The sequence below is a fragment of the Zingiber officinale genome, chromosome 9B (genome assembly GCF_018446385.1).
Source record: "Zingiber officinale cultivar Zhangliang chromosome 9B, Zo_v1.1, whole genome shotgun sequence".
Taxonomy (NCBI): Eukaryota; Viridiplantae; Streptophyta; class Magnoliopsida; order Zingiberales; family Zingiberaceae; genus Zingiber; species Zingiber officinale.
The window spans coordinates 1,033,281-1,057,881 of record NC_056003.1 but is presented as its reverse complement, the minus strand read 5'-3'; the positions used below and the strand labels follow the sequence as shown (position 1 = coordinate 1,057,881).

At 37.7% G+C, this 24,601-nt stretch overlaps 3 protein-coding genes and 1 long non-coding RNA gene across 4 annotated transcripts; 3 read left to right on the top strand and 1 right to left on the bottom strand.

The window, feature by feature from the left end:
• The first annotated feature begins 1,870 nt into the window (after positions 1 to 1,870).
• On the top strand, positions 1,871 to 6,614 carry LOC122022399 (cold-responsive protein kinase 1-like). The gene is made up of 7 exons (XM_042580385.1): positions 1,871 to 2,646; positions 2,741 to 2,869; positions 3,576 to 3,703; positions 3,888 to 4,101; positions 5,190 to 5,421; positions 5,511 to 5,661; positions 5,848 to 6,614. Exons 1-7 carry the CDS (start codon positions 1,893 to 1,895, stop codon positions 6,160 to 6,162), a joined length of 1,923 nt encoding a protein of 640 aa, XP_042436319.1. The 5' UTR covers positions 1,871 to 1,892; the 3' UTR covers positions 6,163 to 6,614.
• A 1,790-nt stretch (positions 6,615 to 8,404) lies between these two features.
• LOC122023739 (cysteine-rich receptor-like protein kinase 2) lies at positions 8,405 to 12,112 on the top strand. Its single transcript, XM_042582034.1, has 7 exons — positions 8,405 to 9,174; positions 9,526 to 9,663; positions 10,285 to 10,412; positions 10,609 to 10,822; positions 10,930 to 11,161; positions 11,312 to 11,462; positions 11,598 to 12,112. The coding sequence occupies exons 1-7, from the start codon at positions 8,433 to 8,435 to the stop codon at positions 11,853 to 11,855; spliced, it is 1,863 nt and encodes a 620-aa protein (XP_042437968.1). The 5' UTR covers positions 8,405 to 8,432; the 3' UTR covers positions 11,856 to 12,112.
• Positions 12,113 to 18,607: 6,495 nt separating this feature from the next.
• Positions 18,608 to 23,996, bottom strand: LOC122023741. The gene is made up of 3 exons (XR_006123224.1): positions 23,859 to 23,996; positions 20,809 to 20,891; positions 18,608 to 18,779 (listed from the first exon to the last, which is right to left on the bottom strand). It is a non-coding gene; the product is annotated as an uncharacterized LOC122023741 (long non-coding RNA).
• Positions 21,590 to 24,315, top strand: LOC122023740 (cytokinin dehydrogenase 3-like). Its single transcript, XM_042582035.1, has 5 exons — positions 21,590 to 22,834; positions 22,943 to 23,070; positions 23,157 to 23,408; positions 23,492 to 23,754; positions 23,830 to 24,315. The coding sequence occupies exons 1-5, from the start codon at positions 22,255 to 22,257 to the stop codon at positions 24,170 to 24,172; spliced, it is 1,566 nt and encodes a 521-aa protein (XP_042437969.1). The 5' UTR covers positions 21,590 to 22,254; the 3' UTR covers positions 24,173 to 24,315.
• Positions 24,316 to 24,601: the final 286 nt, after the last annotated feature.

Genomic DNA, 24,601 nt, shown 5'->3' with positions numbered 1-24,601 from the left:
ATGTAGAATAAGATGTAGATGTTTTGCAGAATTATGACTGACTTTTTTTTTTCTAATTAATTGTGAGGGCACTATATATAAGAAAAAGTAGCTGATCAAGATATATCTTTGGTAGGTAGGAGACTAAGATATATAATTTGAGAATTTGAATGAAATTCATTCACAATTTCAAATAAAAAGTAGGTGTGTTCAAAGTCGTTTAAATACGGTAAAATGATTAGACATAGACTTTTTTTATAGAATTATAATCAATTTCTTTTCTAAGTTTGAATGATCTTTTATTTTTTTTTTCTTGAATTATCCAAATGACCAATTAACTAAAGTACAATAGGAGTATTCAAGTCAATTTAGATAGTCAAACTAAAAATAATATCATTCACTTCAAGCAGTCTAAATTGGTAGGTCTTATGATGAAATATAGATAGATAAATTAATAAAAAAATTTTACTCTATCATAGTAATCCTTTACATAGAAGAGGTCATATATTTAACTAATTATTTTTCACCAGTTAGGAATTAACATTAATACCTATTAAAATAAATTATAATTGGCTTATTTTCTAAGTTTGAATCGTCTAAATAACTGAGAAAATAATAAAATTTATATGTATGTTTTAAAACAGAAATTAAGTTTATTTTTTTAATTTAAAATATATTGTTAAATTAGAAAACAAGACGCAAATCATCTAAAGAAGACATGAATTTTATAAACAAACTATCAAATAGTGATACTCTTCAAAGTTTTATTAAAATGTTCAAATTTTATAAAGAGGCCATCAAATATCAGAAAAAAAACTTTATAATTATCCACAAAATTGCCTTTACAATTTTTATTATTTTATGCTGTATTGCCTCACTTCATTAAAATATATAATAATATAATTAATTTTATTGGAGCATATCAAAACGAAAAGGCTAAACTACATTTATCCATTTTTTTATTTTTTTATTGTTAAACTATATTTATCTTGCAGCTCTACTTATAACTTCATGACTACGTGATTTATCCCCTCGAGGCAGTACGATAATTAAAACATGGGATATTACCACATAAGGTCTTGAGATCGAAACTCAGTGTGATCGAGCATAATCTCCTCCATATCTTGATCATTTGCACTAATGACTAATAATCATCCGTAATTGATCTAGGGATGGGTTGACACATTTTTGCCACATGACTACATGGATGACTTGAGAGAATTAACAGTTGTTTTTGGATCCTTCTATTAAAACCCTTGTTATTGTCAAAATTTAATCAAAGTCAGTTATATATATATATATATATATATATATATATATATATATATATATATATAATCTGTCATATCTTACCTACCCAACACTGAATACATGAAATTAATATCAAATCAATGCCTTTCTCCATAAAGCGTTTGTATTGTTTAAATTTATTTAATAAAATAATTAATTCAACTCAAATTCAATCTAAAATTAATTAGACCTTTGAAGTATTATTTAACTTTGAATTAATCTTTATTTTTACTATAAATTTGAATTTGATTTGTTAAAGTTTTGAAATGAGTTTGTTTGATCTTTTACAAAAACAATTATATTTTACAAGTTGACTTAATTGATGAGTTAGTTCCTTTGTTTATTTTAAAAGTTTACTTATTTATTTATAAGTTTTATAAATCTAATTTAAAAATTTTATTCGAAGATATTATTATTGAGAAGATTATTTACAAATAATTAATCTATAATATTAATTTATAAATATTAATAAATTGATTACATATATTTAAGTTTATTTATTTAGTTGACTATATATATTAAATAAATATAAATAAAGTGGACTTGAATTCTATATAATCTATCATGGTCTCCCGCGATGTTGTACTCCCTACGGCTCACATCCGGTGACGCGACACCGTACCATGGCCTACGTCGCTTCGGCGCTCGCGTTCGTGGCGCTTATACTATGGAGTCGGATCACCGCCAGTGAGGCTCAGCCCAACCACATCCTGAACGTCTGCAGCGTATACAACGTCACCAACACCGCCGCCTTCGCCGCCACAATCAACAGCACCTTTGCCGACCTCCGCTCCACCATCTCCTCTGCCGCTCCCGGCAGCTCCGCCGCTCACTTCGCGACCGCGCGGGGCTCCGCCCAGCAAGTCTACGCGCTCTTCCAGTGCCGCGGCTACCTCTCCACTGCCGAATGCCTCACTTGCTTCTCTGCCGCCGCGGTCGGTATCCGCCGCCAGTGCGGCGCCGCCAATGGGGCCCGCGCCATCTACGACGAGTGCTTCCTCCGCTACGAGAGCGCCCCCTTCTTCGACCAGGGCACGCTCCCGGGGCTATTCAACATCTGCGGTAACCGCAACATGACGGGCGGGCTCGCCGCGGCGGCTCGGCAGTTGTTGGAGGATTTGAGCAGTGCCACGCCGAGGACGCGGGAGTTCTTCGCGGCGGCTGAAAGGGAGGGGATGTTCGGGATAGCGCAGTGCGTGGAGACGGTCACCGTGGAGGGGTGCGGCCAGTGTCTGGCAGAGGCGGTGAATAATGCAGGGTTGTGCCTTCCGGCCGCCGAAGGCCGGGCGGTGGACACCGGCTGCTTCATGAGATACTCCAACGAGTCCTTCTTCCCCGCCAACCAAACCATGGATTTATCCCCTTTCTTGAATTCAGGTGAACTTCTATTTTCTTACTCTCTTCCAGATAAAAATACGTTTTTGTATGTAATTATGGTACTAATTAAGCTATGGATTTGGTTCTGGAACAGGGAGATCGAACAAGCGAAGGGCCATCATTTGGGGAGTCGCTGGAGGAGTCGTCGGCGTCCTGTTGCTTCTTCTAGGGCTTGTGACACTTCTGTGGATCAGGAGATCCAGAGATCAACAAGGCCGAAAAGGTTTGTGAATCCAATCTATTCTCTACTCACCTGGAAGTTAAGGTTAGAATTCTTTCCAGGGAACTAGCAAATAGTAAGTTCAACAAATCATTCTTCTTTTGTATGGTAAGGGGAAGAAAGACCAGCCATATATTCATTCTCTTCATAAATCAATGTGATAGTTCATTCACTACTAACAACAATGCATCATCAGTAGTTCCATTGACGTTGATGTTAATCATCTCATTTTTTTGTTGATGAAACAAAACTCGAATGCTATTTTGTATATAGTCGACGGCATCATTTGTTTGACTACATATTGGTAGAATAATGGTGGCAGCTAGTTGACAAAAGGACCTTTCATTAACGGCTGAACTAATCCTGTTAAACCAACCATTTTGGCCTACTTATCTGTATTATATGAGTGTTTTGTCAATTATTGAGGATTTGATATACTTATGTATATATGGATATACCATGAGGGTGCTTTACCATGAACTTTGATAAGATCTTTAGAGAAGAATAAGTTTGACATTATTGAGGATTCATTTGGTCTTAATAAAAACAGAAAGGATATTAGCTTGCCTTGCCAGTTTTCTATTTCTCTTCATGCTAATGAGTTTCAGTTGTGTGAAGTTCTTGACTTTTTCTTTTGCAAAATGAACTACGCTTGACATTTTATATGCTTCGTATCCAAGTAATTTCTCATGAGGTTATCTTTGTGCAGGAGATATATTAGGGGCAACTGAGTTACAAGGTCCATTAAATTTCCATTACAAGGATCTAAAAAAAGCTACAAATAATTTCAGTAAAGACAGTAAATTAGGAGGAGGAGGTTTTGGTGATGTGTACAAGGTGAGACTCATTAATTGTTTATAATCTTTTGTTTTTCATGAATCATGCATCAGATCTGAAAATTTGGGTAAAGTTTCAAGGTTTTTCTTCTATCCTAAACAATTGCAATGGCATAGTTTATATACATAATTGCCCTATGCTAAAAGAATCTGTTAATATATGCTGAAAGCTCTAATTTTCACAGGGTATATTGAAAAATGGGAAAACAGTTGCTGTAAAGAGACTAGTAATTGCTCAAATTAGTAGGGCAAGAGCAGATTTTCAGACCGAAGTGAAGCTCATTAGCAATGTTCACCATAGAAATTTAATTCGTCTGCTTGGATGTTCTAGCAAAGGCAAAGATTTTCTTCTTGTCTATGAGTACATGGCAAATAGCAGCCTTGACAAATTTATATTTGGTAATTTCTTAATTTCAACATACAAACAGCTTGTGTCTTACTTTGAATGCCTGCTTCATTATTAAATGGATACTGTACGTGTACAATTAAGTCTGAGTCTGAGTTTCATTTTCTTTGTGCTTTCTATTTAGCCAATAGGGCACAAGATCATTAAAATTTATTTGTGGTTTCTCACCTTTGTTTATTGTTACTGTTTTGATAAATAAGAATCACTGAAACACACATCCAATCAATATATGCCTCAGTCATTGGTGGTCTATGTAGTTTCTTGTGCTTTGTAGGTCTCGAACGTTTTGACATATGACGGTTTTCCTTGACTAATTTGCTATGCAATAATCATGCTAATTGTGAGACAACATCAGAAAGAAGTGAGGCGAAAATAGATTAAAAGATGCATCAAATTTCTTCCTTGAAAACATTGTTTTGCTTGTCTTGGGACATTGGCCTAGTTAATTTTTGCCAAAAGTAAAATCCAGGAAATAGGTAGTGCTTCAATGCACACAATTGTTGCATAGAAGGGACCCAAAGGTGCCAAATAAGTATCATTGATCGACCCCTTGTGTTACTTTAACTTGAGTAAAAGTTGTCAATTTAACTCCTGATTAGTGATTCTAGTAAAAAGGATTCAGGTTTTTAGTAAAATTAAATTAACCTTTAGCATAGAGAAAGGGTAGAAACTTCAGGAACTTTTTTTTCAAATACAACTTTCAATTATATCTGAGTTTAATGTAACAGAGTATCATTTAGTTCTTATGGTTAATTGATTATTGTCAATGTCAAAGTGCTTTGAGTAAAAGAATCTTAACTAATTTATTCTTAAAAATCATCATGATTTTTCTTTGATTGAGCTAACTGGCTCATTTGGTAAGGACCTTCCTTTATTGCACAAGGATCTCAATTTAAATTATCACCAAGTAGGGTTTTTTTTCCTTTCTGTTCCCCTAAAAAAGGGTTTCTTCTGTTCACTTATCTGAGTTCACTTTCATATGTTATCGAATACCTGAAAGTTGGCAGTTGCATCCAGCCTTGGAGAAATTGATATGAGTTTGAGTTTCTTCGGTTTGTGTCTTGTTGAAATCATTTTACAGGTGACAGACGTGGATTCCTCAACTGGAAACAGAGATTCTCCATAATTGTCGGCGTGGCTCGTGGTCTTTCTTACCTGCATCAGGAATTCCACGTTTGTATCATACATCGTGATATAAAATGTAGCAACATTCTGCTCGATGATGATTTCCAGCCAAGAATTGCAGATTTTGGCCTAGCCCGCCTTCTGCCGGACGACAAGAGTCACCTCAGCACTAGGTTTGCTGGCACTTTGTAAGTCTTTACAGAGTTCAATTCCCATGCAGTCATTCCATAATATTCATAACTACTAGTTTCAAATTCTCAAATACTGTATCATGTAGGGGATATACAGCACCTGAGTATGTACTTCAGGGGCAACTTTCTGAAAAGGTTGATACATACAGCTTCGGAGTTGCCGTTCTCGAAATAATAAGTGGCCGGAAAAGCAATGACTTACAACTCGAGCCTGACGCTCAGTATCTCCTTGAATGGGTAATCCTTATGCAATCTCAAGTATATATGAACTCTATGATAACAAATAAAACAGAAACACAAGCTAAGCAAACATTTACTATTATTACGACTTGCAATATCAGTCAAGATATCATATTTATGCATTCTATGTCCTTTTATACCATCTTGTGTTTTGATTCTCTTTGTCTACCTTTCTCGAGACAGGCTTGGAAACTATATGAACGCGATCAGTTGATTGATTTGGTGGATGAAACCTTAGATCCTAGTGAATTTTCTCCAGAGGAAGTGAAAAGGATCATTAAAATAGCTCTTCTCTGCACACAGTCTGCTGCTGCTGCTAGGCCGACCATGTCTGAGATTGTTGTTATGTTGCTCGGGCAAAGTGATAATACTTTTGAGCTCACAAGACCAACCTTCATAGATGCCTCAAGTAGAGTTCATGGAGATTCACCCCCAGCTACCATTTTATCTACTACTTCGCATGCGACTGTTTCGATATCTGAAGTTTCTGCTCGTTGATGTTCCACGACAAGTAATATTATTTTATGGAGTAAAGCTTTACGAACTACAGTAATAGGCAATCACACATTAGTATAGTAATGATAAAATAATATTCATTTAAATATAGAAGAAGAGAATCGAACTTAATATTGTATGAGGATTTATACAATTAACTGTATTTGGTGGAATAAAAGTTTGATTGTTATTATTATTGTTTTATATTTAAGACTGAAGAATATATGTTTTAAGTGAGCTAAGTACAGCTGGATTATCATGATTATTGTTTCCTTAGAAAGGCGATGTTAAGAAGTTAACATGATTCTGGTTCTATATATCTCATCAGTCCAGATAGATTTTTATTTCATACCCCTAAATTTGTATTGATATCAGCAGTGCAATAATGTTCACCCGTGTGAGTATAGTTTGGTTTTTGTCGATAACTAGAATAACACCATTGATGCGCTAGTAAAGGGAGCTCCGTTCGGCCAGGAAGTTCACCTGGGTAAATTGTTCATCCAGTCCGGTCGATTATAGAGACGACATCAGAGATTCAACTGTGACGATCCTACAAAGGCTAATCTGATCGGACTGCATGGCTGGTCACGCGAGGAACTACCGAGCCGAGTGATCGTGGAGAAGAATAGTTGAAATCGACGTCCGTGGGGAATGCCGACCGCGCGACTCCTCGCTCGGCCAAACAATGGGACCCCTCGCCTACCTCATTGTATCGTTTTGGGAGTTGAGGCCCCTGACAGCAAATCGTACGACGGAAGTTTTCTTTGTTATCTTAGATATTTACATACCTTGTTAAAGAATGATGTAAGAGATACTTTTTTCTAACATATTTTTTCATGGGACAGTTGGAAAAACGTGTACATGCCTCGAAAAACGTGTATATTTGCTACTAGAGCACTATATAAAGGGGAATCTATACACCAAAGGAAGTATGCGTTATCTTTGCTATAGCTCTTGTTATTGCTATAGTTCTTTACTATCTTTCTACTATTCTAATGACTGGCTTGAGCGTCGGAGGGTCAACGCCGAATACCTCTTTCATGACCTGATACTAATGTTCTTAGTTTTGTAGATCGGAGGAAAGTCTTCGCAAGGTCAACCGCTGAGTCATATCACCAGCTAATTATCTTCACCGTTATACTCGTGCAATAACTCTTGTATTCAATAAGTAAATTGCCTTATAGCTAGAGTTTATTGTATATGAAATTCCAATGAAGGTATAGCAACTCCATTCTTTTTCAACAAAAGTCATCCCCACATTATGGGAAGGAACGGGGACCCGTATGCTATATGTTGAATAATAAGAGAAAGAGGGGGCACGCTTATTGTACAATACAGTGGGCAGTTAGCACAAGTTGATCATTCATATTCATGACTAATAAGAAGTCTTTAAAACTTACGAGATTTTCTTAATTATAAAATGGAACGAATTAAATATTACCTAAAAGAGATATTTTATTATTCTAAAAGTATTTTTTTTAAAAACATTCCTAACAAAATTTGACCCAACTACATATTTCCAACCAAAGGTTAAAAAACAAAAAGACGTCCACAATTATCATAAAAAAAAGTGTCCTTTCTTTTTTAAATAAAAAAATAATATTTTTTATTCTAAAAATATTTTTACTTCAATACTACAATGTATACAATTAAAATTATCAACTCGGTCTATATATATATATAATACTTTTATGTAATTATTTTAAAACTTAATTTAAGTGATTTAAATTTAATTAAAATCATAGTAAAATTATTGTAGCAGTCAGTTTTGATAAAAGTAGTCATTTAAAATAGTTTTGACTTTTTATATTAATTTTAATTTTTAAAAATAATTTTAATTAACATTAAGCAATATAGGTAATAAAAATATTAATACAAAAGTGCATTATATATAATATTTTGAATAAATTAAAATAAAAATAATTTTATTTTACACATTACAACACTAGAATAAGAGTATTTTAAAAATGAAAGACATTGTTTTGACATTAGAAATGAGAATAGTAAGAAATAAATTGAATATTTATTTTTTTTTCCGACGGAAAGAAATAAATGGATCGATAAGTTATTTAAAATACAAAAATAATTGTAAGAATAGATAAATAAAATTTACAAAATCTTTCTTTTTTCACTTTATTTTAAATTCATATTTATTACAAATGACAGTAACAAAACATAAATCCACAATTTCATCGTGTTTAATAAAAAGCCCCAATCTTCTTTACCGGAGCGGTTCTCTGTCACAGCCGACCTCCGGTGACCCGATCTGCATAATGAGATCCGTTCTTGGGTTCGTGGTGCTTATACTATGGAGTCGTGTTACCGTCGGTGAGCCCCAGGCCAACCTCCTCCAAGACGGCTGCAGCTTATTCAACGTCCGCAACGCCTCTGCCTTCGCCGCAACATTCAACGACACCCTCGCCGACCTCCGCTCCTCCATCTCTGCCAGCAACTCCTCTCTCTTCGCCACCGTGCACCGCCCCCGCGCCCCGCAGTCCGTCTACGCCCTGTTCCAGTGCCGCAGTTACCTCTCCTCCGCCGACTGCCTCGCGTGCTTCTCCGCCGCAGAAGGCCACATTCGCCGTTGCGGTGCCGCCCACGGTGGCCGGGTCATCTACGACGGCTGCTTCCTCCGCTACGAGAGCACCCTCTTTTTCGACCAGGTGACGCCCTCCGAGAACAGGAACTCGTGCGGCGTCCGCAACGCAGCTACCGGAGGATTCACCGCCTCGGTGAGGTCGCTGGTGGCGGATTTGAGCGCTGCCACGCCGAGAATCCCGAAGTTTTTCGCGGCGGCGGAGAGGGAGGGAGTGCTCGCTGTGGCGCAGTGCGTGGAGACTGTGAGCGAGGAAGGGTGCGAGCAGTGCCTGGCGGCGGCGGTCGGCAACGTGATGCGGTGCCTGCCGAGCGCCGACGGGCGGGCGCTGGGCGCCGGATGCTTCATGAGGTACTCCGACGAGTCCTTCTTCCCGGCCAATCGAACGGTGGATCTGTCGCCTTACTTGACGAATTCAGGTGCCGTGACTCCTCCATTGACCAGTTCACCAATTAACTGAACCACATTTTTATTTAAAATGTACCTAGAAATGTTATAAAAGCATAAAAATAATCACTAAAATCGTTGTCTTGAAATCGAGATTTTCAGTTCCTCGATTTTTTTTTTTTGGTATGAATTTAATGATTTTCAACACAAAAAATGGGCTTATATTTATATATATAAAAAAAAGCTTTAAAAAACTCTCGTTGAACACATAGCAATCATATTTTCCTCCAGATTTTCTTCGGCAACTAATTTTTGTTAATCTTTTCTAGAAAGTATTGATTTTTATTCCTAATTTAAGCTGGGGCTGTGCTAGTGGAACACAGGAAGAGCGAAATCGAGCAATAAGGGGGCCCTAATTGGGGAAGTTGCTGGAGGAGTCGGCGGCCTGTTGCTTCTTCTAGGGGTTATTATATATCTTCTGAGGATCAGAAGATCTAGAGATCAACGAAATCTTTCTGAAGGTATATGAATCTGATCTTATTTTTATTGGTCTGCTAATTTTCCATCAAGTATGGACTTTTGGTCTTTCTATTTGAAGTTCAAAAATCATCATTTTGTTTGATTAGGCCTGAGAGTTGTGATACTTATCGGTTTTCATCATTCTATGTTTGATTTTGCTAGTTCTTTGTTTGAGATAATATTTATCTTTCGCCATTCTATTAGCTTGTGCAAACCAATCTTATTTCACTATTTTGAATCAGCTCCCCATAGCTTTGTTGATGAACATTAACAGGTGGAGTTTACGTGGTCCATATTCTGCTTGTTCAGTTCTCAAGTATAAAGGGGTGTTTAAGCATATGATTGTTTGCCATTCCAATTAAACATCCACATTATCAAACTGAGCATTGTGTTTGCTCAAGAACATTTGGTGTGTTAGGGCAAAAATGTCCCTCGATACTTGGCTGCTGCGTAGAGCGAGTGTTATCACCTTTTGCTCCAAAAGAACATTTGGTGTGTTTATTTTGATTAGCATTTTGTTGCCGAAGCAGATTCAAGGATTCTTACCTAGATTCACATCTTTTTACTGCTATGCTTGTATTGCTTCTTGTTCACATAGTTCTCACGAGGTTATTCTTGTGCAGGAGATTCATCAAGGGGAACCAAATTTCAGGGTCTTCTAAATTTCCGTTACAAGGATCTAAAAAATGCTACAAATAATTTCAGTGAAAAAAATAAAGTTGGAGAAGGAGGATTCGGAGGTGTGTACCAGGTGAAGTCCTCAACTGTTAAAGATGTTGCTTTCTTGATGAATCATAATTTCCAAGTAAAATTTTTGGGAAAAGTATGTGATCATTCTATTATCAACAGAAAATGCAAAAAACAAAATAAGTTAGTATAATCATATCCATACTGTACTTATACTAATAGGATGAATGCAGACACACTGACAATTATAATTTTCATAGGGTCACCTTAAAAATGGGACAACGGTTGCTGTAAAACGGCTAGCAATCGCTCAAACCAGTAGAGCCAGAGCTGAATTTCAGAGCGAAGTGAAGCTCATTAGCAATATTCATCATAGAAATTTAGTCCGTCTGCTTGGATATTCTAGCAAACACGAAAATTTTCTTCTTGTCTATGAGTATATGGCAAATAACAGCCTTGACAAGTTCATATTTGGTAACTCCTTATTATTCACATACAAGCAACTTACATTTTGCTTTGAATTGTATGCATTGCTGTTTAATATGTGCCTCAGTATTGTTTAAAAATCATTTGAATTAAAGGCGACAAACGTGGATTCCTCAATTGGGGGCAGAGATTTGGCATAATTGTTGGGATGGCTCGCGGTCTTTCTTATTTGCATCAAGAATTTCATATTCGTATCATACACCGTGATATAAAATGTAGCAATATTCTACTTGACGATGATTTCCAGCCAAGGGTTGCAGATTTTGGGTTGGCACGACTTCTGCCTGAGGACAAGACTCACCTTAGCACTGTATTTGCAGGCACTTTGTAAGTCTTAATAATATTCAGTATTCTTTGTTATTGTCATTCATCTGCAGTCATTTTCTTTGGTAATTGTTACATGCTTGTTTCTTTTACAATGCATCAAGGAAAACAAACGTACATCTACTTATTCAAAGTTCTCGATGTATCATGCAGCGGATATACAGCACCTGAATATGCAATTCACGGACAGTTATCTGAAAAGGTTGATACATATGGCTATGGCATTGTTGTCCTTGAAATAATCAGTGGCCGGCAGTGCAATGACCTCAAACTCGAACCTGCTACTCAATATATTCGTGATTGGGTAATGACAGTTTCTATCATCACAAAAATTTGATAGGAGATGAGATACATGAAACATGTTTAGCATCTGTATCTGCTTTTAAGTTATACATTATGGGTCACTCTGATCCTTCATCTGTTTTCTTTACTGAAACAGGCCTGGAAATTATACGAACAAGATCGGTTATTGGAGATGGTGGATGAAACCATGGATCCTAATGACTATTCACCAGAAGAAGTTAAAAGGATCATTAAGATTGCTCTTCTCTGCACCCAGTTTACGGTTGCTGCAAGGCCAACCATGTCAGAGACTGTAGTTCTGCTGCTGAGCCAAACTGATGTGGCTCTTCAGCTAACAAGACCTGCATTCATAGATGCCAGCGAAATGATTGATGAAGAAGAAGCTGTTGAATGATACTAATTTATAATCTTTGACTTACCAACCAAAATCTAATTTCATCACAATACTCTAAAACTGCATTAGAAAGAATGGTCACAGAATGGTCAAGGGAAGTGAATAAGTGTTATGGAAAATTATCTAGAGTTTATTATTGACTAGCTTTAATGTACTCTAGACTTCATTTTGCACTATAAATAGGAACCTGTAAGTAAGCAAGTAAGAAAATTAAGAAAGCAAACTGTAAAGAGTGTGATGAAGTAACTCTTCCATTTCAATCTAAATTCTTACTTCCTCAAATATTTATGCTTTTGAAACCAACAAATTTGGTATCAGAACTATCATTCTCATCTTTCTTGCTACTGCTGTTCATCATATTCTTCACTACTGATTTGCTACAGAAAATTCCAGCATTACATTTGGGAAGAGTTGATGCGGTATGCTTTCTGAAGAAGATTTTTGTTTCAATTGTATTCATCGACTAAATGGCATCTACCTTATTCGCATACTCTCCAAGCCAAATACCTATTTTTTTTTAGGCCAATATTATGAGTCGTCTTGGAGCAAACAAAGTGGTTTTCTCATGAAAACTTTAAGGATGGATTGCATGATTGTGGAAATGACAAGGGAATTTCAAATCTATACTAGGTAAAAACTGTAAGTACAACTATATATATTCTCAATCGATCATCAACTAAAGTTGTCATAAAACCCCATATGAAGCTTGGTATAAGAAAAAGCTATGAGTTATCATTTTAAAAATATTTAGCTGCAATAAATTCATATGCAATTATACCATTCCAAGATTGTGAGAAATTTTATGAGAGCCCAAAAACTTCATTCCATTGGCTACAATGATGAATCAAAGGGATATTATTTGTTAAATCCATCAACAAACAAACTCATTGTATTTCGAGATGTCTTTTTGATGAGAAAGCTACTTGAGATTGGAAACAAAAAAAATTTTGTTGACTTGGGATCATCTCGACCCGGTCCATCTCAAGTCCGTAATACAAATTCAGTCCTGCACCAGAATTTTCTAAGAGATTCAGAAAGTCATCTAAGAAAAACTCGATTGATAAGTGACATCTATGATCCCAGCATATTGTGATGATATATGTTTGCAATTGTAATGACAACTTATTGTGACAATATACGTTTGCAATTGTAATGACAAAGAATCCAAGCTTTCATTTATGATCCTAGGCTCTTAGCATATTGAACACATCACTTCATTCAAGATTTAATTAATTAAGGAGAAATATTAATTAAGGAGAAATATGAATGGAGTTTATCAAGATAGATGAACAACTTGGAAAATGAATAAGTACATTGGAAAATTATCAAGAGTTTAATATTAACCAGCTTTAATGTACTCTAGCTAGATGGTTCTATTTTGCACTATAAATAAGAACTGTCATGTACTTGAGAGATAGTAAGAAAATTAAGACAGCAAACTCTAAGTGTGCTGTAGTAACTCTTCCATTTCAATCTAAACTCTCATTTCCTCAAATATTTATGCTTTCGCACATCTTTATCTTTTGCTGGTTCGTCGTCAACGTCAGATGCAACTTTTTAGACATTGCAATTTTTTGCTTGTTGATGTTCACGATGGGTGATGAAGTTGAATATATTATTCAGAACTACATATTGATGAAGATACATGCATGGTGAGGAGTGACATGTGCATTGAGTCTGAGCCTAAGAATTGGATTATCATGATTCTTGCGTAATTGTCTTCTAGTCATCTTACAATTAGAGAAGTTTCTTCAACCTCCGCTTATCTTTAATGTCACATGTAACTTTGTCAACGTTATAATTTTCTGCTTGATGTTTACGACAAGTGATGAAGTTGAATATATTAAATTATTCCTAACTACATTGGTGAAGATACATGAGAACAAGTCATGTATATCTGTGTATTGAGAGTTTTTAAGTAGCTTCAGAATTGGATTTGTCATGGTTCTAATATAATTATTTATCATGCGATCCTGTCCGAAAATCTTGAAGATGGTTAACTGAGGATGTGACTTTTATGTTGATTAAATATAAATCTTGCTCCGCTCTATAATACAAGAAACGTCAGTACCGAATCAGGTAAGGGTCCTCGACGTTAGCCTCCAAACGCTCAAGTCAGTCACCGGAAAGATGGAGCAATAATAAGCACGGGCATGAAAAATGAATAACGTGTACATCCGCTGGTATATGGACCTCTCTTTTATATAGTACCCCAGTGGACGACGTACATGCTCCCCAAGGCGCAGACACGCTTTACCAACCATCCCATGAAAGGACATCTCAGAAAAGTTTCTTTGACACCATATCTTAACAAAGCATGTAAATCCCTGATGAGACAGTAGAAGCTTCCGCTGTACGATCCGCCTGTTGACCATGTCTTATGTTAGCGACACTATCTCCCAGAAAGATATTGAGAGATATGTCCCTTTGCTTGGCTGAGCCGGGTAGCCGTTCGGCTTGGAACCCCTCCACTCAGTCGGTCTCAGCTGCTCTTCCTTGCGGCAACTAGGTTTGGTAAACTGTCTACGCCCGACCGAACAAACACTTCAGTCTCTTTCCTCGATCTGTACTGAGCGTCTGATGATCTAGCCGTAGCGTTCTGCTCGGAGAAACCATCCGCCGATCAGACATCGCTTGCCCTGATCGGCAATTGGATAAGTCATCTGCCGATCGGACATACTGAGCGCCTGACGATCTAGTCGTAGCGTTCTGCTTGAAGAAGCCATCTACCGATCATACTTTTACCTGCCCTGATCGGCAATTGGAGAAGTCATCTGTCGATTGGACATACTGATCGCGTGACGATCTAGTCGTAGTGTTCCGCTCGGAGAAGTCATCTGTCGATCGGACTTTACCTGCCCCAATCGGCAATTGTGACCCTCCACTAGGCCATTATGGGTGAAGCCGTTGATTCTCTGGCGTTGATCATCTTGACTTTGACCTCCACGTTGACTGCTATCTCCGTCCTTTGATCCGCACTTGGTGGACCTCTCTTTATCACTGTATCATCATGGTTCTTATATAATTATCTTTTCGTTATCTTAGAACACCTGTGCTTTGTACTTTTTATTTATTTTTACCCGATATTTCAATTTATACTAATTAATCCTGGGAAGGATGGTCCAGTTTTATATTTCGACAAGTAAATCTAGAAAGTAAAGTGATTCTTGACATGATGCCCTAATATCACTACAAAGCATCTTGTGCTTTGTAGATTACATATGATGTGTTTCCTTGACCAATTTTCTATGCAATAATCATGCTAGTAGACTAATGTTACACAACTTTAAATCTTGAATATAATTGTCATTGGTTTTCTTGGGAAGTTTAAAATCATAGTTATATGGCAATGCTTAATTAGGTTGTAAAAAACTGCAAATTAATACTAAATATAACTGTTGGAAAACCTCAAAATTGTGAGACAACATTAGAAAGAAGAGTGAGACAGAAATAGACTAGAAAATGCATCAAATTTCTTCCTCAAAAATCTTGTCTTGCCTGTCTAGGGGACCTTGGAGTATTTCATTGTTGATGATCATATTCATAATTTGAGTCAGACGAAGGTCGGATAAGCTATTGCTGGCATTGACGGAGGGGCGACTGAGATACATTTCTCGTATGCGCTTCCAAAAAGGGACTCCTACGTGGTGTTGACAAACGACGATGACTGAGCCGACGGTACCTGAGCTCTGCGCACACTCCGACAAACATACGGACGTTAGAGGCCAGAAACTAGGGAAAAAGTCCCCGGAGCAGACCCTCTGAAGCTCAAGTCAGATACTTTTTCCTCAGAAGAACAGTTTAAGAAAGAAAAATAGAAGACAAGTGCGAATGTACGAGAAAATGTACCTGCGTAAGGGAGAGACCCTCCTTTTTTATATGACAGTGTGTATCTTCTGGAGCCTGACTTATGTCAGAGAATGTCGGGTGTCAGGACTTGTTGAGTGATGGAGGGCACGTAACATCCTCCTGTAGACTGAAAGAAGGTTCCATTCGCAGGTGACTGCAGACCGTTGGAATATTCCCTGACCTTATAGTCGTGTAACGCCTTCTGTCCCGACCGAGTATGAATAGGGCAGCTCGGAATGATCAGTCGGGTATAACACCTGTCATAGACCCTAGGGGGGTCGAGAGCTATGAAGAGATCGTCCGAGAGCCGACCGAGAGTTGGCTGCCGGGAGTTAGCTTACTGAGCTGGGAGAACTAGACCTAGATATAACCAGACCGTGACAGCCCGACCAGTCAGATCCAAGTCAGGTATCCCCCCGACTGTCTACCAAGTCTTAGACCAAGGTGTCTCAGATCTGGAGTCCTGGTCTGTGAGAACCCGACTGGGAATCATGTTGTTGACGTCGTCACACGGTCCTACTTCCTCTTTCCATACCTGTTGACTGCTCCGTCCTCTTGACTCCTGACTGTCATGTTTCTTTGATTTTTAACTAGCATGTCTCCTTGACTTCTGACTGTCAAACTTTATCGGACCCACTATCATGCACCGTATCAATTGCCAAAAGCAAAAATCAGGAAATAGGTAGTGCTTTGATGCACAGAATTGTTGCATAAAAGGAACCAAAAGATGCAAAATAAGTATCCTTGATCGACCTCTTGTGTTATTTGTTTGTTTTTTTTTTTAAATTCAGGTATTCAACTTTTTGAAACCCTATCGTGTTACTTTAACACGAGGAAAAATTGCCCATGTAACTCTCTTGATTATCGATTATAGCAAAAAGGACTTAGGTTTTCAGTAAAATTGAGTTAATCTATTGCATAGAGAAAGGTAGAGACATCAGGAAACTTTTTTGAAATACAATTTTCAATTATATTTGGGTTTAATGTAACAGAATACCATTTAGCTCTTATGTTTAATTGCCATTGTAAATCTCAAAGTGCTTCAAGTAAAAGAATCTTAACTAAATTTTTCTTTGATTGGGATAACTAGCTCATTTGGTAAGGACCTTCCTTAATTGCACAGAGAATTCAGTTTAAATTATGTCTTCCTCACCCAAGTGATGCTTTTTTCCCTTTCTGTTCCCCTAAAAAGAGCCTTCTTCTGTGGGCTTATCTGCGTTCACTTTCTTAGTTTGTCGATATGTAATTAAATACCTGAAAGTTGGCAGTTGCATCCAGCCTTGGAGAAATTGGTGTTAAGTTTGAATTTCTTCGGTTTATGTCTTGCTGAAATCATTCTACAGGTGACAGACGTGGATTCTGAACTGGAAACAGAGATTCTCCATAATAACCGGCATGGTTCGTGGTCTTTCTTACCTGCATGAGGAATTCCACATTTGTATCATACACCCTGATATAAAATGTAGCAACATGTTGCTCGATGCTGATTTCCAGCTCAGAATTGCAGACCTTCTGCCAGACGACAAGAATCACCTCTGCACTAGGTTCGCTGGCACTTTGCAAGTCTCTACAGAATTCAATTCCCATGCAGTCATTTATTTTTCACAGTGCATGCTGACATGTTTGTTTCCTCGATAATTTATCAACCACAATATTTGTAACTAGTTGTTTCAAATTCTCAATACTGTTGTATCATGTAGGGGATTGATATTCAGCACCTGAGTAAGCAATCATGGGCAACTTTCTGAGAAGGTTGACACATTATACATACTGCTATGGAGTTGTTCTCTAAATAATAAGTGGCCGGAAAAGCAATGATGTAAAACTTGAACCTGTCACTCAGTATCTCCTTGAATGGCTAATCACAATAACCCTTTTGCAATCTCCAGTTTGAACTCCAAAGAGTTGCTTGTAACAACTTGCAACATCAATTAGATGGCAAGATTCATATGTTCATGTATATCATCTTGTGTTTTGATTCTCTTTGTCTACCTTTTCCAAGACAGGCTTGGAAATTATATGAACGCGATCAATTGATTGAGCTAGTGGACAAAACCTTAGATCCTAGTGAATTTTCTCTAAAGGAAGTGAAAATGATGTTAAAATAGCTCCTCTGCACACAATCTGCTGCTGCTGCTGCAAGGCCGACCATGTCTGAGACTGTTGTTATGTTGCTGAGCCAAGGTGATAATACTCTTCAGCTGACAAGACCAACCTTCATAGATGCCACAAACACAGTTCATGGAGATACATCCTACTCCACCTGCTCGTTGATGTTCCACGACAAGTAATATTCTGTGAAGTAAACATATTTTTTACAATCTGCAGTATATTTAACCATGAAGAGTATATGTTTTAAGTGAGCTAAGAAGTGGATAATCATGATTGTGGTTCCTTAGAAAGGTAACGCTAAGAAGTGACAGTATCGATATAGTTAACATGATTCTGATTCTATCAGTTTCCAACAGTGCCAATATAGATGTTGTATTTGTGGATGACTAGAATAAGACTATCACTGATGCTGACAGATATATCGATCAATACAAATGCAATAACTCCAGAATTCAATAAATTGCCTTGTACCAAGAGAAATATTGAACCACACTATTTTTTGCTTTGGCTTCTAGTTCTAGGATGAATCATTATAACTACAATAGATTTCTACTACTATCAAATAAAATAGTTGAACCAGTGATCTTGAAGAAGAATATTAATCATAAATGTAAAGCAGATTGACCAAATTGGTGCAATTCTTATGATTTTATTTTGTTTTGTTGCACATAAATGATACAAAAGGAAAGATAGAGGAAATCTCGACAACTAAGCATTCCGTAAGATATCAAATGAAGCCAACAGAGCACAACAGTGTACAGATTTGGACCCTGTTCCTTTTTTCCAAGGCATTGTGGACATGTGGGGCACCCTTTGCTTGTTAGGACAAACTGACCACTTGCAGGGCACTGTGTCATCTCTCTCTCTCTCTCCATTTACGAAAATTAATGAACAGGAATTGCAGGAATTACTTTATTAATGAACTTTTTCACAGACTTTATCCTCGAGTACGAGTATGCTGAGCTGCATAGTGTTAAATAGAGATGACCAATCCTGATTTGCAATTAAATTCAATCAAGAAATAACCAAATTAATTATAGCAATTATATCATCGTCCGTGCCGAATTAGTGACGTTCAGATTAAAATAAACAGCACACTTGTAGGGTAGAAGCAAAATGGAGATTAAATAAATATTTACTTTTTCGTAAAATCCACGCCACAAAAAATTCTAGTTTAATCACCTTTCAAGGGTGTTGTAGTTCATAGTTTAGTTTAATCATTCTGACTAAAGAAAATTTGATTCGGCATTAATCACCCAGATTATCGATCCAATCCACCCAGCGTTGATGACCAAAGATGCTGTTGCTAATTATTCTTTAATCATTAAATATATACTTGTTTTGTTTATGTTCCAAAATGAAAGGAGAGGTGATTTGAGATATCATTATGTAGGACAAAGAAGCAACGTCTAGTAGAGAAAAGGAAGAAAAAATACTTCCACCTTTTATTATTTTATTCTTTTCAAGAAAAAAAATAACTTTTGTACTACCAATTAATTTTTTGTTTGTTCTTGCATCAATTTTTATTGAATGAGTTAATGATAAACTTCACCTAAAGGTAGGGGGACTAATCGACAAGAGAAATAGTTGGGGAAATCTTTTCTTTTCTAGGCTCCTAGATTATGAATGTAAAGCTATGGGGCCAACAAATCAACTCAAATCTTGTAGGAGAGCAACTTGTCCTGAGTCTGTTCTAAAGTATATCCGAGATTGAAAATCATTTTTAAGGAATCATAGTCAAACCGATTCAACTTGAGATACCTTTGATCCGAATCAACTCGAAACTCAAACCAAGGGAGGGGCCAACTCAGGAACTCATATATAGAAGATCAAGTGCAGTTGATTCTCAGCTGGAGTGCACTTGTTCGATCGGGGTTTTCATTTCCTCGTTAAAAAAATTCTAGCACACAGACAGAACTAAGTGCCTTTATTAGTGATGTAATCCTCAATTACTACTTTGGCTTTGCTAAATTATTCGCGTTATGTATGAGTCGGAAGGCATAAGGGGGCACTTTTGAAATGGCAGATTTGATCTGATTGATGTCACCTGAAATCCTGCCTGAGTCGATCTGATCTTAAAGCAAGATCTGCACTGTGACAGTAATCTACCCTTCTTAGGTGCTTATCGCAGTCTCCTAGTGATGCATCAAAAGTAGGTAGATAATATTACCTGAAAGAATTTTCTGAAAAATGAGGGGAAAGAAAAGTTAAATATAATCAAGCCATAAACATCATTAATGAGGACAAGAGGAAAGGGCCTTCCACAGTTGACATAACATGGAAATGTTTTGTTGGTTGAAACAGCAGTTCAAGGACCACCCACAGACGGTTTAGAAGTTTTATTCTTTGGTCCAAGACAAAAGGCTAGTTCTCATCATGTTTATGAATACTTTCAGAAGAAAGGGAGAAAAAGTGGTGAAAAGATATGCCTGCTCTTTATGTACAGATCATGTTAATAGGAGAGGATTCACTGAGCCATCTGGTTCTGGTCTCAGAAAAGGAAGAAGAGAACTTTTCTTGAGAAAATAAAACAGTGCAGTGCAGTATACAGTAGGCAAGGTTCTGGGTCGGTCCCATATGCTGACTCAGCAGCTAGTCTGAAAGGACATGGCTATATTGTGAGGGAAGATTGCCTAAAGGAATTTAGAGCCTGCAAAATTTGATTTTTGAAGATTATGAAATGAACTTGATGTTGACAATTTGCTACCCGACCATTTATTTTAAGCCCAATGAGAGCTTCATATGAACATCTTTTAGCAAAGGCAGTAAGCCTATTGCTGTCAGTGACTTCATATACCAACAAGTTTAATGAGATATTAAAGAGATGAATGCATGCTTGCAAGATTGATAAACGAATGTCTTTATCTCACTGCCTGCATCTTAATTTTTTTAACTTTAGATCATAAAATAAGTTCAACAAGATCCTAAATCTTTTCTCGAAAGGAACCTAATCAAAATCTAGTTAGGGATAGACATCACACCCTTTAGTTACCTCATGCCAACCATTGACATCTTCTTCAGCTTTCCTTGATATGTGAACACATCAAAGTTTTTGTGTATTCTTCATATTTAAATCTGAAAGAAACAATAATAATAAGATCAGGCTCAATTCAATCTTAGATAAAGAAAAATGTCAAACAGAAAGAGCAACCAATTCTGTTTGCAAATTGAATTTGTTATTTATATTTGTTAAGGTCAACTCCAATTAAATTAGAAGATTAAAAAGATACAGTCGTAGAACTCATGAACTGTGCTTTCTTACAGTATTAAAAAAAGTCGAGTTAAAAGCCATTAGTTCTAGAGCTTAATCTGTTAAATGAAAGTAATTAAGATATAAATCTTTCCCCAATAGCAATTGATTACAAGGACTCTGCAAGGAAAAGAATGGCTGTCGCAAAGTTCTCAGTTTCCAGCCATACAATCTATGGACATCTTCTTGGATGAGTGGTGGCCAATCATCATCACTGTCGCTGGATGGGGACCCTGCCACTAATCTACTCAGAACAGTACACTGCAAAAGATTTGCTTCCTGTGCAATCTAAACCATCTAACTAAGTGGACCAGGTCAACAGAAACAGGAGAAATCACAGACCAAGGAAGGTTACACTTTAAAGTCTGAATCCATCACTGTGGTGACAGCCAGCACGCTAACCTGTGCTGCTGTGCAGGTGGATGAGAACAAGCATAAGGGTAGTGATGAAATATATTTAACAACAAAACCTTTACCTTCGTTAGAAGTCTGTCCTAATACTGTCCCTCTATTATGTTTGCAGGAGGAAGAAAGAACCCAATAAGGGGAAATGAGGCGTTGATCTTAGTAAATGGGAGGTCAGGAGGTTCACATGCTTCCTTCTTCCTGGATTTGGGGCCCCATTAGATTCTGTACAAGGACCTAGAACTCTCTTGCCCCACAGCAGAGTAAGATCTATCCTCTTTCCCTTTTCATTGAAAAGATTGTTTGGTTCTTGTCTCCCTTCTTGCTCATATATATTTTTTTACTGTGGGCCTCTTCCATCTTCATCTTCTCATTGTTTTAAGGAGCTAGAGAGATACTTTTGTGCTATGCTCGTTATCTTGCATCCTATCCAGTTGCTGATTGCCTCTCCTTTCCTGTTCAATATCTTTCTCATATACCTTTCACCTTTCTCTCTGATACTCTCCTTTTGTCTAGAACTTCTTTTGTTTTTTTCTCTTTAACTTATAGCACATTAGTTTTTGCTGTTCTTCACCTGATATATAAGCATGATCATAATCTTCTCACTAGACACGCAAACTAAGCTTTTCTACTGCAAAATCACTCCTTTTGCAGTTGAAACAGTGGCTAAGAAGAAGCAGAGCAATGGATTTTTTGCTTTCTAAAGAATGCCATGCAATCCATTAGATTCCACTCCAATTGAGGTCCCAAGTTTTCATAATCAGCTTGAGCAAGTTGTTCTCTATGGAGTTTGCTTTCATCTTTACTAAGATCAATATTCTCATCATCATATTGGCAATCTGTTCTCCATGCAAGTTCATCCAGAGTCCAATGGACTTTGGTTCCTCAAGCCTTCTCCAAACCACCAACACATCATCCATAGACTTTGGAAGAATTATATTCAGCCCTCCCTCTGCAGTTCTGAGGCCTCAATCCACAGACGACATCTCACTTCTCCTCACCTTCCTCTCTGCTTCATCCTTCAGCAAAGTAACAGTTGCAGCAAGAGGAGCTGGGCACTCTATCCATGCGCAATCTCAAGCCCTTGATGGAATTGTCATAGAAATGGACTCTCTCCCTTCTGACATTCACATTCACAAGAAATTAGATGATGAGCATGGCTTCTCTTATGCTGATGTTAGTGGTGGTGCTCTCTGGGTGGAGCTTTTAGAGGAGAGCTTAAAGTTTGGATTGGCTCCAAGGTCTTGGACCGACTACCTTTACCTCAGCATTGGAGGGACTCTCTCCAATGGTGGCATCAGTGGCCAAACCTTCAAGTATGGGCCTCAAATCAGCAATGTTCTTGAACTAGATGTGGTGACAGGTAACTTGAAATGAAAAAAAAAAAAAAAGGAATTAAACAACAACAACAATCCTATTACCTTTTTTCCTCTGATGTGCTTCATTTGATAATAAACTCGGATTCTAACAGGAAAGGGAGACTTGATAACATGCTCACCCACCAAAAGTTCAGAGCTTTTCTTTGCAGTTCTTGGTGGGTTAGGCCAGTTTGGGATCATAACAAGGGCAAGAATCCTACTCCAGGACGCTCCAGAGAAAGTAATTCTGAATCGCAATTTTCTTTTTTCAAAGCATCAATCAAGTTGTTGACGCGCTTGTGAAATTGACTTTTGTCATAACTTTAGGTGAAATGGTTCAGAGCCTTTTATGATGATTTTGACATCTTCATCAAGGACCAAGAGCTGTTGGTTTCAATGCCAGATTTGGTGGACTATCTTGAAGGGTTCGTAGTTCCAAATGAAGAATCACTTCTCAGCTCCTCCATTGCCTTCCCTGCTCCTCTTCATTCAGTACCATCATTTCACTTGTCCAACGTCTACTACTGCATCGAGTTTGCTGTTCATGATTTCCAAGTTGAACCCTCCGTTGTAGAACAAGTAAGTAATTCTAGCTTCTAGCCTCATAAGAACCAATTCTTCCATCAAAATCAACAAAGCTGCAATTTTTATTGCCATTACAGACCGTGGAGAAAATAACCACACAGATGAGCTACCTGCAACCCTATATTTACAGTGTGGAGGTATCCTACTTCGATTTCCTAAACAGGGTTAGGATGGAAGAGATGAGCTTGAGGGCTAGGGGACTCTGGGAAGTTCCCCACCCATGGCTCAACATGTTTGTGCCCAAATTTGGAATCAAAGAGTTCAAGGACCTATTGATGGACAACATGTCACTAAATCAATTCAAAGGCCCAATCCTCATTTACCCTATTCTCAAGAACAAGTAAGAGTGACCAAAAAAAAAAAAATGCGTTTTTTTCTTCCATCGAGTTCCGAAACTAAGAACTGCAAACTGTAGATGGGACACAAACACATCGGCGGTGTTACCTGATACGGAGGACCTGATATACATCGTCGGGGTGCTTCAGTCCGCCGCTCCGGCGATCTGCTCCGCCGAGTGCCTCGCCGGCATCGTCCGCCGAAACCGCCGGATAGTGGGGGCTGCCTCCGCCGAGCGGATTGGGGCAAAGCAGTACCTGGCGCAGCAACCTTCCCTGCTCCATTGGCGCAGCCACTTCGGTGGGGAATGGAACCGGTTCGTGGCGCGGAAGGCCCGGTTCGATCCGCTTGCTATATTGGGTCCGGGTCAAGGGATCTTTCCGAGAGTGCGATTGCATGGAGCCGATTCTACGTGGCAGTAGGTAACTAGGTATTTCTACAAATCTGTAATAATTCCGAAATTTAAAGCATGAGTTGATGCTAATGATCCGCCAAGTCAGAAATTTTGGAACCAGAGTTTTGATTTAATTTTAGATCAACAAAATTGATGAAATGTTTAATTGAATGAACTTGGTCTCTTAATTATACAGTTAGTTAGCTGTATGTGTTTTTTAAATCAAATTAATATGATAATACATTACAAAATTTAAACTATAAATAGTTTGAAGATTAATTAGTTTATACAAATGTTAGTATTTACTTTATTTTTTTTTATTGTCACGTCGTCCAGTCTATTTATTAACGGGCCGGCCCAATTAACCATTCCGACGAAGCGAGAACTGACCACGTCAACGATTGAGCATTTATTGAGCGGTTCATCCGTGATTGGATTTAAACGGGGAATCGAGAAA